Here is a 15,164-nt window from a genome sequence, read left to right as displayed (position 1 = left end):
AAAAAATTGCTGTTTGTGGGGTATTTTGGGAAAGGGGTAGACCCCCGGAAAATTGGTCCCGAAAATGGGTATCAATTCTTGCTCTACCCCCCAATACCTTTCATTTAATCTCCACATTGACATGGTCGGTAAATATGCCCGATTTAGGGGTGTTTTGGGGATTGGTGTGGTCCCCCAAACACTAAGCCCGGAAAATATATCAGCAACGTGCTCTATTCTCATATATCTATATATCATTTATCTAAACCCCATATTGCCATTGCCCTCAAAATTGGATATCAAATTCGGTTTCTAATCTCATTTGAGATTAGTCAGCAAATATGTCCGGTTTGGGGTATTGGCCCTAAAAAGTATGAATATTTAGCTCCACTCTCTTTAGGACCCAAATTATCTTGGTGAGTAAATACGTCCTATTTGGGGGTTGTTATGGTGGTGGGACTTCCACTAGACAGTTGGCCCCTAATGTTGATATCAAATACGTGGTCTGCTCCCATATACCTTTAATTTGAGCCCCATATTTCCATAGTCGGCAAACATGGCCGGCTTGGGGGGTGTTTTGGGGGATGGGCGGCCAACTCATGAGTTGGCCTTGAAAATATATATCGGATTCGTGTTTAACTTTAAAAACCCTCTTATTTGATCCTCATATTGCAATAGTCAGAAAATACTTACTATTTGGGGTGGTGTTGTGGGGTGGGGTGGCCCGATAGAAACTTTTCCCGAATATTGATATAAAATTCACAAAGACCTTTCATTTGAGCCCCATATTGCTATGGTCGCAAATTTCCCCCTTTGAGGATGTTTTTGGTGAGAGGCGGCCCCCCAAACAGTTGGTCCCATATTTGGATATCAGATTCGTATTCTACATTCAAATACCTTTTATTGAAACCCCATGTTGCAATGGTCAGTAAATAAGTCCAGTTTGGGGGGTGTTTTGTGGAAGGTGTGGACCCCCAGAAACGTGGTCCCACATTTGGGTATCAGATACGTATTTTACTCGCAAATACCTTTCATTTGAGTCCCATATTGCCAAGGCCGGTAAATATGTCCGATTTAGGGGTGTTTTGGGGTGGTACCCCTAGCACTTAGTCCGACAATTGGATATCAGATACGTTTTCTTGCCCTAAATACCTTTCATTTGAGTCCCATATTGTCGTGATTGGTCTTAATATGTGTTTGGTAGGTTTTAAGGCGAAATTTGGATACCAAAGTCTTATATATAGGGTACTAGATGAGAGCACACCAAATTTCGCTTAAATCGCACCACTCATCTCCGAGATCTGGCGTTTCTGAAAATTTGGGTAAGGGGAGGGTCCGGCCCCCTTCAGAAATCAAAAAATGTAATACCCTATTTTCACCACCTTGTCATTATGCACCATCTGTAAAAATTTCAAGAAAATCGGTTCAGCCGTTTCTGAGCCTATAAGGAACACAAAAATAAACAAACAAACCTACAAACAAACACAAATTGATTTTTATATATAAGATTTTCCTCGTCTTTCGGGATATACATATTGGATGTTGACTTAACTTCTTATATATGTGCGTTTATTGGGACCCTACACTCATAGAAATTTGTTAGTAAAAAATGTTTGCTGAAACAACAGAAAGTATACTCAAGATGGGACAGCAGTAATTTGCTGCTAAAACAGCAAACATTTCTGCTGTATTCAAATTTTACAAATTTAAAAAATGCTCTAAATTGTCATAAATGTTTAACATTTTTTATTCCATCTTATTTTTCTATTTTACAAGCATATAAATATATTTTTTTAAAGCAGCAGACAAAATAACTAATTCGTTTATTGTTTTACTTTTTAACAAAAAATTAACGCCTACAATTGAAATTTTCAACAATTGTTGTTTAGAAGTTTAAAATTTTTGGATTTATTCAAAAGTTTAAAATTTTTAATTTAAAATCAGCAGACAGTGTTTGCTGATATCAGCAGACTAATTTTTATGGGTGTTTGTAATAAAAAAGCTTGATCTGAGGAAATTTTAATTAATTCTATGTTAGTAGATTATTTTCCGTTTCGTCAGTTTCCTAGCCTCAGAAAACATCTTCGAGTTAGTTAAACAGCTGTGATATATTGAATCGTTGAGTGGAGCGGACGTTTTGTAATTTCGTTCTGCAAAAATTTTCCTGTAACTCCGGTACGGGAGTAGGCTTAGAATAGATTTCAAAGAACCAACAGCTGCGTTTCTGGTATCAGGCTAAAGCATGTTGTCTGCTACTTAAATCTTGACTGGAGGAGCGGCTGCTCCAGGTTCCACTAGTCGACAGTCGGCTGTTTAGCAGGGGCTTTTGACGAATACATCTGGTTCGAGTCTTAAGGACATGGCCGAACCTATTCTTTTATCGCACGCCCTTTAAGAGGTTGAAATAATAGAAGACACATCGCTCTCAGATTCATTCAGAGGCTTGGTTCGTATGATCCTAAGACTTTCACTAATAGGTAGAGAGACTTCCTAAATTGGGCTCGGAAATCAGCGACACAGGCCTCAAGTCCGAAGGAGTTGTATCCTACGGATTTAACAAGTTGAAACTGAAGGTCTATAGAAACGGCGCACATTGGTTCAAGTTCATTGAACGAGCGGCTAAAAATAGAAGAAGTTGTCGAAGGACAATGAAACTTGGCACATAGGCATTTTTTGTTTGAATCAAGAAAAAATGGAAAAATCAAAATGATCCGCCCACTTTTACGCCCACCTCCCATACAAAGTAAAAATTAAATTTTGACCTACGGCATTGTTTTTTGGCACATAGCATTTTTAAACACTCAGAATCATTTGTGTGAAATTTGAAAAATATCCGCCCACTTTTAATTTTTAATGCATCAATTCAATTTTCACAAAAAGTAATTATTATAATTGTAGAATGGGCTCCTGAAAATATATACCTGATCCGCCCACTTTTACGGCCACCTCCCATAGAAAAAACATGAATAAATAAATTAAGCATAGTCTTTTAATAATTTTTTAACATCATTATCGTACTCCAATTTTTTGATTTGCAGCTTTGAGCGAAATCTATTTATAAATGGGTCTGAAGACAATAAAAGGTTATGCATTACATCTTCATTAGTGGCTACACGTCCAATTCTTCGCGAATGATGTAATCTATAGGCTCTATAATCTTTATTCCTCGCTTCCTGAGCTTCTTCGGACAGCATACCTGATACAAACAATCAATTAAAATGTAAAAAATGAAAATTAAATCATTGAATAAGGGCCTTTAAATAGAGACATACCTATTGGCAGAATAGCTTCTGCTATAATTTTGCTACCATGCACCAGAATCTTATGCACAGTTACAGGCATGTAGTACCAGCCATAGAGATCAACAAACAACTTGGCAGTATCCATGCAATATATATGAAATTTGCTAGTGTCGACTGCTGCATTACAATTTATTGCGGCCAAAATAATTTTAAATCTATGTATTAACTCTTCTTTTATTCCAATTACGTCTGCAGTTTTGGCTGGATTTTCGAAAAACCTTCTTGCCGTATTGCCATCGTTTGTTGTGCCCATACCTTGCTTCACCGCGTCCACATTTATGCCCAGTGTCAACTTTAATCTCTTCCCAATTTCAGCTTTATTTGCCGCCATTTCAATTTTTGTGTAACTATCTGTTCTCCATTTTTTGAAACTTAGACGGTAAGAAATGTGCAGAATGCACTCCATAAATTTGATTCTCGCATGCAAGGGAGAAATACCAAACGCAACTGCTTCTTCCGAACATTTCCTCAAAATCACCGCATCTAAATTATTCATTTCTGTGGGCTTTGCTCCACATATGAAGCAAACCGCCATAGGTGAACTTCCAGAAATCGTAGTAGCTACTTTCCCATCAATCATTGTTAATTTCAGTGTGTGAGAAATATTGAAGTTTCTGCTATGCAATTCAACGACAGTATTTCTTAAATTTTTTATTTCGTCATTAACACGACTGACCTCTGAATTTATAACTTCAGCTGTTTCTTGTATAAATTCAAATTTTAACGGTCGGCAAAATCTAGTTGATGATGGCTCTGTATTTCTCCAGCACATTGTTGACATATTATTACGCTCTGTGAGGGTCAATGGAACAAGTGACGTTAAGAACATATATTTATCGGAGTCATTTGGATCTGTGAATTTTTGATGGTATTCACTGTGTCCCGAACTTCCGTCACAGCCCCATTTTGAGAACATTTGCAGTTCGTTGGGGAGTTCTGTCACCTCATTCTCGGTTTTTGTCATCAAAATCCTGGTTACTGTATGATCTAATAACTGTTGTAGAGAAACTTTGCTACAACTTTCTTGCACCTGAACATTTGCAGGATAGCATTTTTTTTTTGCTTCCAGTACCTGATGGTAGGATGGGTAAATGTCGAATCCAATTTCTCTAGCTGAACTGCGCAAAACCTCATATTGATGCTTTGACAACGAAGCATCAAGTATCAGCCCAAGTGCCTTCTCCGGGGTGAACGCCTTAATGGATTTGTCTAAACACTCACTTTTTTTTGCGGCAGACGATATCAACACCATTGAGGTGTTTTCACAAAAATCTTGTACCTTTGTCCTCTTTGTTCGCGGTTGGCAATCCTCGAAGGCTTTTGCTGGACGTCCACGTTTAACCATATTTGAACAGCTTGGTGCTTCATTGTTTGCGGTATATTTGCACACTTTGTAGACATTTTTCAGCCAATTTTCATTAAGATCAAGAAATCTGGTTTTTATGCGTCTTGCTTTTTGCCATCTATCTTTGAACTTTGTAAAAAAGTTTTTTTTCAAAAATCCAGTAAAGACTTCAACATCCTCAGCAGTCATTCCTTCATTGCTATTTGCAATGACTTCGACAGTAACATCAATATCACTGTTGTTATCAATTAATATTTCGCAAATATTTAAATAAGAAATTGTTACATTTTCCATAATTAATAAAATTAAATCTTGATATCACTTAAAAACACACCTCTTATCACTGCACTTGCCAATGTAATGTCAATTAGCATATCAATAATATTAGAAATGTATACCCAAAAGCAGAAATTTAAATCAGAAACTGTATATTGTTGTTGGTACTTAATGTATTACTTATTAAGCTCTAACGGAAAAGATTTTGTGCAATAAAGAGAGCAAGACATAATGTGTAGTTGTTATTGCATGCAACAACATAATAAATGAATGATAACACAGCACCTAATAGTCTATCGCTTGATCTTCTATTGTTGTTAACAGTAAAGAATTATGGCAACAACAACAACAAGCATGAACGAAAATTCACGTTTTCTTACTTTATCACTTTATAGTTTTTACTGTTTCTTTTGGAAAGGAGCAGGTATGAGCAGCTGAATTTTTTTTTAGCTTTTAGCTGAGACTTCAAGCTGTAATTTGACGTCTTTCGTTAAACAGCGCTCCACAGCGCTAAAAACATGCAGTCCACTGAAGTTGATGAACATTGAAATTTTGATGTTGTTTATATTTTGTTCTACGAAATTTTTTATGTGGCACTTTTTCCAACTTTTTTTAATGCAAATCTCATCTATGACAATTGCCATTTACGAAAATATACAACAAAGTCAAATGATAAGTTTACTGTGATTGTACCAAAAGATTGAATATACAGTAAATTTGCATGCCATTTTAAACAAGCGAACATATATGAACTTGGAGCGTGTCTGTCCAAAGAAATACTAAATATATCAGCCTAATATTACGGAATCATAATATTCAACTATCTGACAACAAAATACCAAAAAATTATCCAAATCGGCGAACATGAAAAAAATGAATTTCGGCCACTCTTGAACCAATGTGCGGCGGGGTTGTGGAATCAAGAGACGACTCAGCAGTTGTTGCTGAACACTTGTCTGAGGAACTATTGACCACGTCGCTAAGGCCTGCGGATTGCAGGAGACTGAATTTCCCCCAGCCACAATCGGGACAGGAGGGGATGGCATCGAAATGGTTGAAGCCGCTTCTGTATGGAAGAAGGGGGGTAAAATTAGTATCAAATTTTATATATAAAATTCAATTTGAGTTTATTTGTTTGTTTGTATGTTTGTTTGTTTGTTCGTTCCGTATAGACTCAAAAACGGCTGAACCGATTACCTTGAAATTTTCACAGATTGTTTCCTTCCAGACCAACCTACGTCTGGAAGGAAACATAGGCTATATGATTTTTTGATATCGGGAGGGGGCGGACCCTCCCCCTTACCACAAAAGTACTACCCAACAAGTAAGAGCGTGCTAAGTTCGGCCGGGTCGAATCTTATATACCCTCCACCATGGATCGCATTTGTCGAGTTCTTTTCCCGGCATCTCTTCCAAGGCAAAAAAGGATACAAGAAAAATTTTGTTCTGCTATTAGAGAGATATCAAGATTAGTCCGGTTTGGACCACAATTAAATTATATGTTGGAGACCTGTGTAAAATGTCAGCCAATTCGAATAAAAATTGCGCCCTTTGGGGGCTCAAGAAATAAAATAGAGAGATCGATTTATATGGGAGCTGTATCGGGCTATCGACCGATTCAGACCATAATAAACACGTATGTGGATGGTCATGAGAGGATCCGTAGTACAAAATTTTAGGCAAATCGGATAATAGTTGCGACCTCTAGAGGCTCAAGAAGTCAAAATCCCAGATCGGTTTATATGGCAGCTATATCAGGTTATGAACCGATTTGAACCTTTTTTGACACAGTTATTGAAAGTAAGAATAAAATACTTCATGAAAATTTTCGACCAAATCGGATAGGAATTGCGCCCTATAGAAGATCAAGAAGCCAAGTCCCCAGATCTGTTTATATGACAGCTATATCAGGTTATGAACCAATTTATATCACACTTGGCACAGTTGTTTGCACTTCGTGCAAAAATGCATTCAAATCGGATAAGAATTGCGCACTCTAGAGGCTTAAGAAGTCAAGACCCAAGATCGGTTTATATGGCAGCTATATCAGGTTATGAACCGATTTGAACCATACTTAGCACAGTTGTTGGATATCATAACAAAACACGTCGTGCAAAATTTCATTCCAATCGGATAATAATTGCGACCTCTAAAGGCTCAAGAAGTCAAACCCCAAAACCCCACTAATAAAAAGTATTTGTGCAAAATTTCAAGCGGCTAGCTTTACTCCTTCGGAAGTTAGCGTGCTTTCGACAGAATGACGGACGGACGGACGGACGGATGGACGGACGGACGGACGGACATGGCTAGATCGACATAAAATGTCGCGACGATTAAGAATATATATACTTTATGGGGTCTCAGACGAATATTTCGAGTAGTTACAAACAGAATGACGAAATTTGTATACCCCCATCTTATGGTGGAGGCTATAAAAACAAAGAGACCTCGAGCTTGAATTTAAAAAACAGGAAAATTGAATGCAGCAGTCTACTACAAAAAAAATTTTTTTTTTTTTCTTCAGAATTTTTAGAATTGAATTTAGATTTTTTGTTGAAACACTTTTTACTACTTTGTCGACAAAATTATCTCTACACCGGCTCCTGCCAAAATTGCTCGACTCCGACTCCGCAGCCCTTCTTTAAATACCACATAAATATCGACCCCATATAATTTCTTGAGAACCTAGAAGAGGCAACATTCGTCCCGGCCGTACTTTGCACGTTTTTACTTGTTTTTGTATATTTGAGCCCAGGTCCCTTATTTGAGTCATTCATAAAATAACTTATGAAAATGGTTGCTATGGAGTCAAATTAGTTTGTTTGGTTTGATGAAACACTCATTTTTTGGCGGATTGTGACTACGGTTTCGTGCATTTGTCAAAAGAAAAAAAAATACAAATAATTAAACTAACGTTAAAAAAGATAAATTAAAAGTATTTTCCAACCATGAGTAATTTGGACGATCTTCTGGGAAAGAAAAAGGCTGTTGTATCCGTGCTGGATCTGAGCCGAAATATTGTACAAACTAGTGAAGAGTTTAAGCGACTAATGGAGAAAGTCCCTGAATACAAAATGAGGCCAATTAAAGTCCGAGCCGAAGACATAAAAATAAAGGATAAGGATTATTCATTCAAGTGGAACAAAAAGGAAATGAAAAAACTTATAAGAACTAATGGAGAAAGGGAAGCTATTTATACCTATGGGGACCCGGTACCAACAGAAATGAAGGACGTTTCTATTAACGAACTGTGTGTGGTACCTATTGACTGGAAAATGCTTACCACCTTGAGACCAAAATCCAAAATTGAGGAGGAGTTTTATTCTCGTATGGTCGAAATGGGAAAGCTTCAATTAAAGACGGAACAAAAGGACCGCAGAGAATTTATGCTGAACAATTGCGTAAAGAAGTTAAAGAACAAATCTGGAATTGTGGAAACACGCCTTCAAACATGTGTTGAGTGCGGTGAGGAAATGTGCTGCGGTAGGTTAATCTGTTTGTATAATCGGCGATTCCAATTCAGATTATGTTTTCATAATTTTCAGGAAAAGCTTGCACAGAATTTAACTATGACCTGTTTAGCCGAGTAGAACCGAATTTCCCTAAGCCAAAATTAGTGTCAAATACTTCAAACAAGGGAAAAATCAATGGACGAAAGAAGCTCGCAGGAAACGCATCAAAAAATAAATCAAAGAAAACAAAATAATTACAATACAAATGTAAACGATCAAGATTAGTGAAATTTTAAAGCTTACAATAAGAAATTTCCGTATAAAACTAATTTTTTTTTAACATCACTAGCAATCACTTTATATGCTGAACTATGTCTATAACTATGGTCAAATGCCGAAATTTTCAACTTTATTTAATGTGAAACACATAGCCAAACGAGCCGCATATAATTAAGGGCTTATAAATTACCGTGTATTTCGCATATAACAGAATTTAAGATATATTCCAAAATGATAAGTTTTCGCGTTGAATATAATCAATTTACTCTCAAAACGTTCGTTATATAGTCCATTGCCCATATTGTCCATTTTCGCTTAAAAGCCATACATATGAAGAACTCATAACATGTACGTGTAAATACACAATTTATTAAGAAATAAGCCAAACTGAAAAACGAAATTGGACGAAAATTTAAGATTTTTCCTTATTCGTAGAATTACAGCAATAAGAAGTAAAAGCGTTCTAAGTTCGACCCGGCCGAATCTTATATACCCTCCACCATGGTTCGCATTTGTCAAGTTCTTTGCCCGGTATCTCTTCAAAGGCAAACAAAAGATAATGGATGAGAATTGCTATGCTATTTGAGCTATGTCAGGTTATAAACCTATTCGGACCATATTTGGCTTAGATGCTAAAGACAATAGTAGATCCCATTGTGCAAAATTTCAACCAAATCGGATAAGAATTGCGCCCTACAGGGACTTAAAAAGTAAAATGGGAAGATCGGTTCGCATGGGAGCTATATCAGGTTATGGGCAAATTCATCAGGAGATCGGTTTATATGGCAGCTATATCGGGTTATGGACCGCTTTGAACCATATTTGTCACAGTTGTTGAACATCGTAACAAAACACTTCATCCAATATTTCAGCAAAATCAGATAAGAATTACGTCCTCTAGAGGTAAGAAGTAAAATCGAGAGATCGGTTTATATGGTAGCTATATCTAAATTCCATTAGAATTGCGCCCTCTAGAGGCTCAAGAAGACAAATCGGGAGGTTGATTTTTATGGGAGCTATAGCAGGTTTTGGTCCGATTTCATTGGAGAAGTTAGTGTGCAAAACTTCAAATATATACAAAAAAGAAATATAATCTGGAAATTGGTTTATATAGGAGCTTTATGGAAATATGGGCCTATATGGCCCATTTACAATCCCAATCGACGTACACTAATAGGAAGTATTTTTGCAAAATTTCAAGCTTTACTCCTGCGAAAGTTAGCGTGCTTTCCACAGACAGACAGACGGACGGACATGGCTAGATCGACTTAAAATGTCAAAACTATAAATAGTTATACATTCTTTACTTTATGGGGGCCTGGGTCAATACTTCGAGGTGTTACAAACGGAATTGCGAAGTTAGTATACCCCTATCCTATGGTATAGGGTATAAAAATGAGCCAAAGCACCAAAGCTTTAAAATGAATAAATTTCCTATTTACTAACGGAGATGACGAAATTTTTAAAATTATGATGGCTGATTGATTCTTATTTTACTTCATATTTTTTGAAGAATTCTTTTTTTAAACTTGGTATCTTAACCTAACATAATTAAACGTTTAAAGACGCTCCTATTTGTAGGGCTACATTGAGTATTTTACTAAGATACACTGTTTGCTTCTCCCAAAGTGAATTTCCTAACTATCAACGATATTTTGACCTTCATTTAAGATTTTTGTCTCCAAAAATAAGACGAAAAGTTAAAGATTTATTAACTTACCTTAAAAAATTAAAAATCATTAATATCAAGGAAAATATCTTTCACCAAAGGAAATGTTTCCTTATACAGTTGAAAAATTTATCATCTTCAAATTAGGTAAGGCTAGGTTGGGTTGGGATATTTAACCGCCTCATGCTAGTTCGGACATACACCTAAGCCAGTAATGGGCTTGTTGTTCGCTCTAAATACAAAACAGTAACCACGAAATAGGAAATGTAAGTTAAGAATTCCGTGCAACTCACGAAATCCTAAATTGTTTTCCATGCCACGCCCACTATGCCGCTGGCAGCAGTGCCTTGCACTCGACCTCAAGTGTCATCTCAGATATCCGGTCGGAAACCTCTTCCATTCCTTCCAGGTTTCCTATCGTCGCCTCGATTATACCGCGAAGGTATGACCTGCTCATTCTCCCATTGCCTTAAGTCCAGAGATGGCCTGTCAGAAACAGTGACGTATATGACATACATTTCCGACGTATATTACATACGTCGAAAACGTCGTAAACCTAGCCAAAAAACTAGGTTTCTGACAGAAAAAAAATTCGAACGAAAATATGTCGAATTTTTGATCTGATTAACTAAAAATTTTGGCATAAGTAATTTTTTCCTCCTGGAGACGAACAATATTGAAATTGGAAAAAATCGGTTCAGAATTAGAAAAAGCTACCGTAGGTTTACACGATTTTTACCAATATTGTTATAAAATGAATGACATCTGAGGTAGTGTCAAGTGAAATGGTAGATGGCGTGTTAAGTATGCTAATGTGAGGTAATGTCAAGTGAAATGGAAGATGGCGTGTTAAGTATTTTATTGAATAAGTAATGTTATTTTTAAGTATTGTTATTGAATAACATAATTAACACTCCATGTACCATTTCACTTGACACTTCCTCAGATGTCATGCATTTTTAACATACATATGTCGTTTACAACAGCTTTCAAAAAGCAAATTAAAATGGGAGAAGCAAAGAATTTTGCAAAAGGATACAATATAATTGCAATTTCTAAATATAATTGATGAAAACTAATAATTTATTGATTTTTTGCTTCACAAAAAAATCCTTAAACGTTACTTTATAAATTGACTTGAAATTTGCTTATATTTCTAATTTATTGTGTGAAAAATGTAAATGCAAAAATTAAAAAAAAAAACTTAATATTTCTTTTATTGCGAAATTTTTTTACATATAAACTCTTCTATATAGAACAAATAAGTGACAATAATATTTGTTAAAAATCAAACTTTTGCACTGAGTTATTAAGGTTTATGACGTTTGCGACTTTTTCTACGTTTTATACAAGTATACGACGTTTTCGACTTTTACAACTTTTTGACAGTCGGAAACCTAAAAAATCGTCTTACGGACCATCTATGCTTAAGTCTCATCAAATTGTTGGGGCTGCCAAATCCTCATTTGTGGTCCGATTCTCAAATCTTTGCTGAATAGTGCTCAAAAATCCCTACAAAAAAGTCCGCTGGATATATACACTATCTCCACTGGTTTAGGAGATAGTCAGTTATTAATTTTTTTTGTTGCAATTTTGACCGAGATCTGCAGTGTATTTTGCAATTTACGAAGACATTTGTGTCCCGATTTTTATTTTTCTGCATGATTTGGATTCGTGACAAAATTTGTACCAACTTTGCTGTAACAACGTCCACACCTGATTATTCAGTTAAAAGTTATATAACTTGGAAATCAAAAAATGTGAAAAAAGTAAATTTTTTGGAAAAAAGTACTTTCCTTGGTTAGTCCTTATTGAAAAACTTGCTTAAATACCTACATTTTTTTTTGTTTATAAAGAGGATATATAGTAGATACTTTTTAAGACAAATTAGAACCAGATATGTCAACTTTAATGGTTGCTATATGTACTTCAAATTAGGCAATTTTTTTATTAAAAAATTGGAAAAATTTCCTGCAAAGTTTCCAAAGCCCAGATCGAACAATTGGGTACATGTTTTCTTTACTCCATAGACGTATGGACGCTTTAAACCCATGCAAAGAATATTTTGCACCTTCTAATATTTGTAGTCTCCACAGCAAATTTACGTAAAAATTACGGTTTTGAAACCATATTTGCCCGAAAGGGGTATTTTGGAGATTTTAATAAAAAAATTATTTTTTAAAGACAATTTTACCTGCAAAAGTCAAAAAAAAAGCAAAGGTTAGCATGTCCGAATATGACGCAGAACGCCTGAGTTCTAATCCTGGCGAGACCGCAAAAAAAAATTTCAGCGGCGGTTTTCCCCTCATGATGCTGGCAATATTTGTGAGGTATTATGCCATGTAAAACTGCTCTCCAAAGAGGTGTCGCACTGGGACACGCCGTTCAGACTCGGCTTAAACTTGAATCGGACTGCACTCATTGGTATGTGAGCAGTTTGCCCCTATTCCTTAGTGGAATGTTCATTGTCAAAATTTGCATTTTTTATTCGTTTTTATACCCTGCACCATAAGATGGGGGGTATACTAATTTCGTCATTCTGTTTGTAACTACTCGAAATATTCGTCTGAAACCCCATAAGTATATATATTCTTGACCGTCGTGACATTTTATGTCGATCTAGCCATGTCCGCCCGTCCGTCTGTCTGTCGAAAGCACGCTAACTTCCGAAGGAGTAATGCTAGCCGCTTGAAGTTTTGCACAAATACTTCTTATTAGTGTAGGTCAGTTGGTATTGTAAATGGGCCATATCGGTCCATGTTTTGATATAGCTGCCATATAAACCGATCTAGGGTCTTGACTTCTTGAGCCTCTAGAGGGCGCAATTCTTATCCGATTTGAATGAAATTTGGCACTACGTGTTTTGTTATGATATCCAACTACTGTGCCAAGTATGGTTCAAATCGGTCCATAACCTGTTATAGCTGCCATATAAACCGATCTTGGGTCTTGACTTCTTGAGCCTCTAGAGTGCGCAATTCTTATCCGATTTGAATGAATTTTTGCACGAAGTATTTTGTTATGATATCCAACAAATGTTCCATGTATGGTTCAAATCGGTTAATAACCTCATATAGCTGTCATATAAACATATGACTTCTTGAGCTTATAGAGGGCGCAATTCCAATCCGATTTGACTGAAATTTTGCATGACCTATTTTATTCTTACTTTCAACAACTGTGTCAAATAAGGTTCAAATTATTTCATAACCCGTTATAGCTGCCATATAAACCGATCTGGGATCTTGACGTCTTGAGCCATACGTGATTTTTATGGTCTGAATCGGTCTATAGCCCGATACAGCTCCCATATAAATCGATCTCTCTATTTTACTTCTTGAGCCCCCAAAGGGCGCAATTCTTATTCGAATTGGCTGCCAATTTACACAGGTCTCCAACATATAATTTAATTGTGGTCCAAACCGGCCCATATCTTGATATCGCTCTGATAGCAGAGTAAATCTTTTTTGCCTTAGAAGAGATGCCGGGACAAGAATTCGATAAATGCGATCCATGGTGGAGGGTATATAAGATTCGGGCCGGCCGAACTTAGCACGCTTTTACTTGTTTACAATAAGGCACTTCAGTGAATTTAAGGTATTCAGGTAAGCAGGCGAACTTATTTAAATATGTGAAGGGTATACTTGAGCCAAATTTTACATCAGCCAGTATTTTGATATTACAATTCACAAATTAGAGGAAAAACTCACCATTCGACTTTTATTCAAATTTTCTACATAATTTCACTCTGCCGGATAAGTGACAAAATCATAGAGGAGTGCACAAAAGGTAGCGATTTTGGGGCAGGGTATAATTATACAAATTGTACATCGTTGAAACACACAAAAATTTTTGTAAAAACAAAAGTATAGTAAAAATTAAATTTTTGTGAAAACGAAAATTCAAATTGAAAAAATCCAAAGAAAAAACAACGAACAAAGATATCTTAGTAACCTTTTTTGAATTTTGCAGATAAAATTTTCCTGAAAACTGAAAATAAATTCTGCGCGATTTTTTTTTACAAAAATCTCCAAAATAGCCGTTTAGGGCAAAGATGATTTAAAAATCGAAATTTTTAGTAAATTTGCTGTAGAGGCTTCAAATATTGAGAGGCGCAAAATATTTTTTACATGTGTCCAATTGTTCGATCTGGGTTTGGAAACTTTGTACGCGAGCGTTTTTTCCAATTTATTAATAAAAAATTGTCTATATATACATATAGCATCCGTTTAAGTTGATATATCTTGTTAAAATTTTTCTTAGGAAGCATCTACTAAATATCCTTTTCACAAAAAATAAGAAAAAAATTGAGGTACTAAGCAAGTTTTTTCAATAAAGACTAATCAAGGAAAGTACTTTTTTTTAACAAAAAAATGCAAAAGATTTTGAAATTTTTTTTTACATTTTTTGATTTTCGAACTTTATAACTTTAACTGAATAATCAGATGTGGACTGTTGTAAATTTTGTCACCAATCAAAATCATGCATAAAAATTAAAATTGAACCACAAATGTCTTCGTAAATTGCAAAACACAAAGCAGATATCGGTCAAAATTGCAGCAAAAAAATCAAAATGTTAATTTCTCCAAAACATGTATAGATATTGTATACATCAAGCGGACTTTTTTGTAGGGATTTTTAAGCAATATATAGCAAAGTTTGACATTTTGAAAATCGGACCACAAATGAAAATTTGGCAGCCCCAACATTTTTTGGAGTACCGAGGTGGCGAACTTTAGAGGCCTGCCAAGAGGCGCCCGGACCACCTAGGGCCTTGAAATTTTGATCACGAATTCGCTAACTGCTCTAACCATTCAAAAGAGATATCTTTACCCATTCCGTCACAGCATATTTTTTATTAC

General features: G+C 35.8%; 2 protein-coding genes across 4 annotated transcripts; one reads left to right on the top strand and one right to left on the bottom strand.

Annotated features, from left to right (window-relative positions):
- Positions 1 to 2,950: 2,950 nt before the first annotated feature.
- LOC131994139 (uncharacterized) lies at positions 2,951 to 5,801 on the bottom strand. Of its 3 annotated transcripts, none has more exons than XM_059360493.1 (3): positions 4,961 to 5,801; positions 3,252 to 4,861; positions 2,951 to 3,175 (listed from the first exon to the last, which is right to left on the bottom strand). In XM_059360493.1, the coding sequence occupies exons 2-3, from the start codon at positions 4,813 to 4,815 to the stop codon at positions 2,955 to 2,957; spliced, it is 1,785 nt and encodes a 594-aa protein (XP_059216476.1). In that variant the 5' UTR covers positions 4,816 to 4,861; positions 4,961 to 5,801; the 3' UTR covers positions 2,951 to 2,954. The 3 variants fall into 3 exon arrangements, with proteins under 3 accessions (XP_059216476.1, XP_059216477.1, XP_059216475.1); XM_059360494.1 differs by having other exon boundaries at positions 5,742 to 5,801; XM_059360492.1 differs by having other exon boundaries at positions 3,252 to 5,801.
- Positions 5,802 to 7,740: 1,939 nt separating this feature from the next.
- On the top strand, positions 7,741 to 8,683 carry LOC106095212 (uncharacterized). The gene is made up of 2 exons (XM_013262455.2): positions 7,741 to 8,385; positions 8,448 to 8,683. The coding sequence occupies exons 1-2, from the start codon at positions 7,851 to 7,853 to the stop codon at positions 8,606 to 8,608; spliced, it is 696 nt and encodes a 231-aa protein (XP_013117909.1). The 5' UTR covers positions 7,741 to 7,850; the 3' UTR covers positions 8,609 to 8,683.
- Positions 8,684 to 15,164: the final 6,481 nt, after the last annotated feature.

The sequence above is a fragment of the Stomoxys calcitrans genome, chromosome 1 (assembly GCF_963082655.1).
Source record: "Stomoxys calcitrans chromosome 1, idStoCalc2.1, whole genome shotgun sequence".
Lineage (NCBI taxonomy): Eukaryota > Metazoa > Arthropoda > Insecta > Diptera > Muscidae > Stomoxys > Stomoxys calcitrans.
Note: the sequence above shows the minus strand (reverse complement) of the source record. Positions and strands in the feature narration are given on the sequence as shown.